At 50.7% G+C, this 1,202-nt stretch overlaps 1 protein-coding gene across 1 annotated transcript in view; it reads right to left on the bottom strand.

The window, feature by feature from the left end:
- Positions 1-1,202, bottom strand: part of GLE1 (GLE1 RNA export mediator) — a 34,048-nt gene extending 32,846 nt beyond the window's left edge. Inside the window, exon 1 of the mRNA XM_032257480.1 lies at positions 984-1,202. Within this exon, the coding sequence (XP_032113371.1) occupies positions 984-1,082 (99 nt within the window). The 5' untranslated portion in view covers positions 1,083-1,202. The remainder of the gene's footprint in view (positions 1-983) is intronic.

Genomic DNA, 1,202 nt, shown 5'->3' with positions numbered 1-1,202 from the left:
AAAAAAAAAAAAAAAAAAAAAAAAAAAAAAAAAAAAAGCATGGAGGATTAAGGTTTGCCCAGAAAAAGGATATTAGTGTCATCTCCACAGTACTTACCAACAATTACTAAGGGAAAAATAAAGCATTTTAAAATGGAGAGACCAGGCAGATAACAACGTAACCAGGTGATCAAGATTAGCATCACCAGCATTGGGATGGGTTGACATCTGTGTGCCTCCTCATGTGACTTACTGAGAAAGCCATGGCATCATTTCTGTGGTATTCCTGCCAAATATGCTTAACCTTGGTCTGGTGGTTTGAAAGGACCAGACCTATGCTGGCAGTCAACCTACAAAATGTAAGGTCTGTATTTTTCAAAACTGTCAACAACATAAAAGGCAGGGAAATACTTTAGGATTGTTTCCCAAGAAGTCTGAGGACTAAGGACAACGTCTTATCTGCAGCTAACGAGCAGCGACTCGGGAATGGGAGCCCTGCCTTAACTCTCCACATCCCTCCAATCCTAGCGCAGAGCTTTGCAAATGCTAGGTACAGTGACCATGCCCCCATTCATTTCCCAGGTCTGCCAAATGAAATCTAGAAATTTGGTCATTTCACTTACAGCAATAGATTAGGTCGTATCAACCGTTCGCCACAAAATCTAGAGCTCGCAGCACACGAGACACGCAGTAAGTTAACTGAGCCTGGGGCCAAGATTGCTTTGACAGCAGCAGAGCGGAGAAGGCGCCTAACTAGCTGAGGGTAGCAATGAAGACTTCAGAGCGCGGGGCAACTGTGAAGTCAGGGGAGCTCCCGGAAAAGCTAAAATAGACTGGAGACGGCAGAAACCCCAGGACAGAGGGACGTACACAGAAGTCGAGAAATAAATGCAGGTTGTTATAGACTACACGGGTTCCCGGGAGCAGGACGTGCCAAGGGCTAGAGAGAAGGGTCCGGTCTCGAGAGGCCGGTAGGGCCTACGTCCTCCGGGGCCACCGCTCACCTCGCCCCGCAGCAGCCAGTCGCGGTGGTAGCAAAGGCGGCCTTTGTCGGAACTCCGCAGCGCCTGCAAGGTCTCCCAGCAGCGACCCTCAGACGGCATGGCGGGATCCAGGGCAGCTTCTCTGAGGCGCCGCTTCTGACCAAACAAGCCCTCGAATCAGCCGCCGGGCAGGCCGCAAAGGCTTCCGTTTCCGGGGCGCGCGCGCAGTACAGCCCCTCC

Source organism: Sapajus apella, unplaced genomic scaffold (genome assembly GCF_009761245.1).
Source record: "Sapajus apella isolate SASKATOON/1434 unplaced genomic scaffold, GSC_monkey_1.0 scaffold97, whole genome shotgun sequence".
Taxonomy (NCBI): Eukaryota; Metazoa; Chordata; class Mammalia; order Primates; family Cebidae; genus Sapajus; species Sapajus apella.
This window is presented reverse-complemented; position numbering and strand designations above follow the sequence as displayed.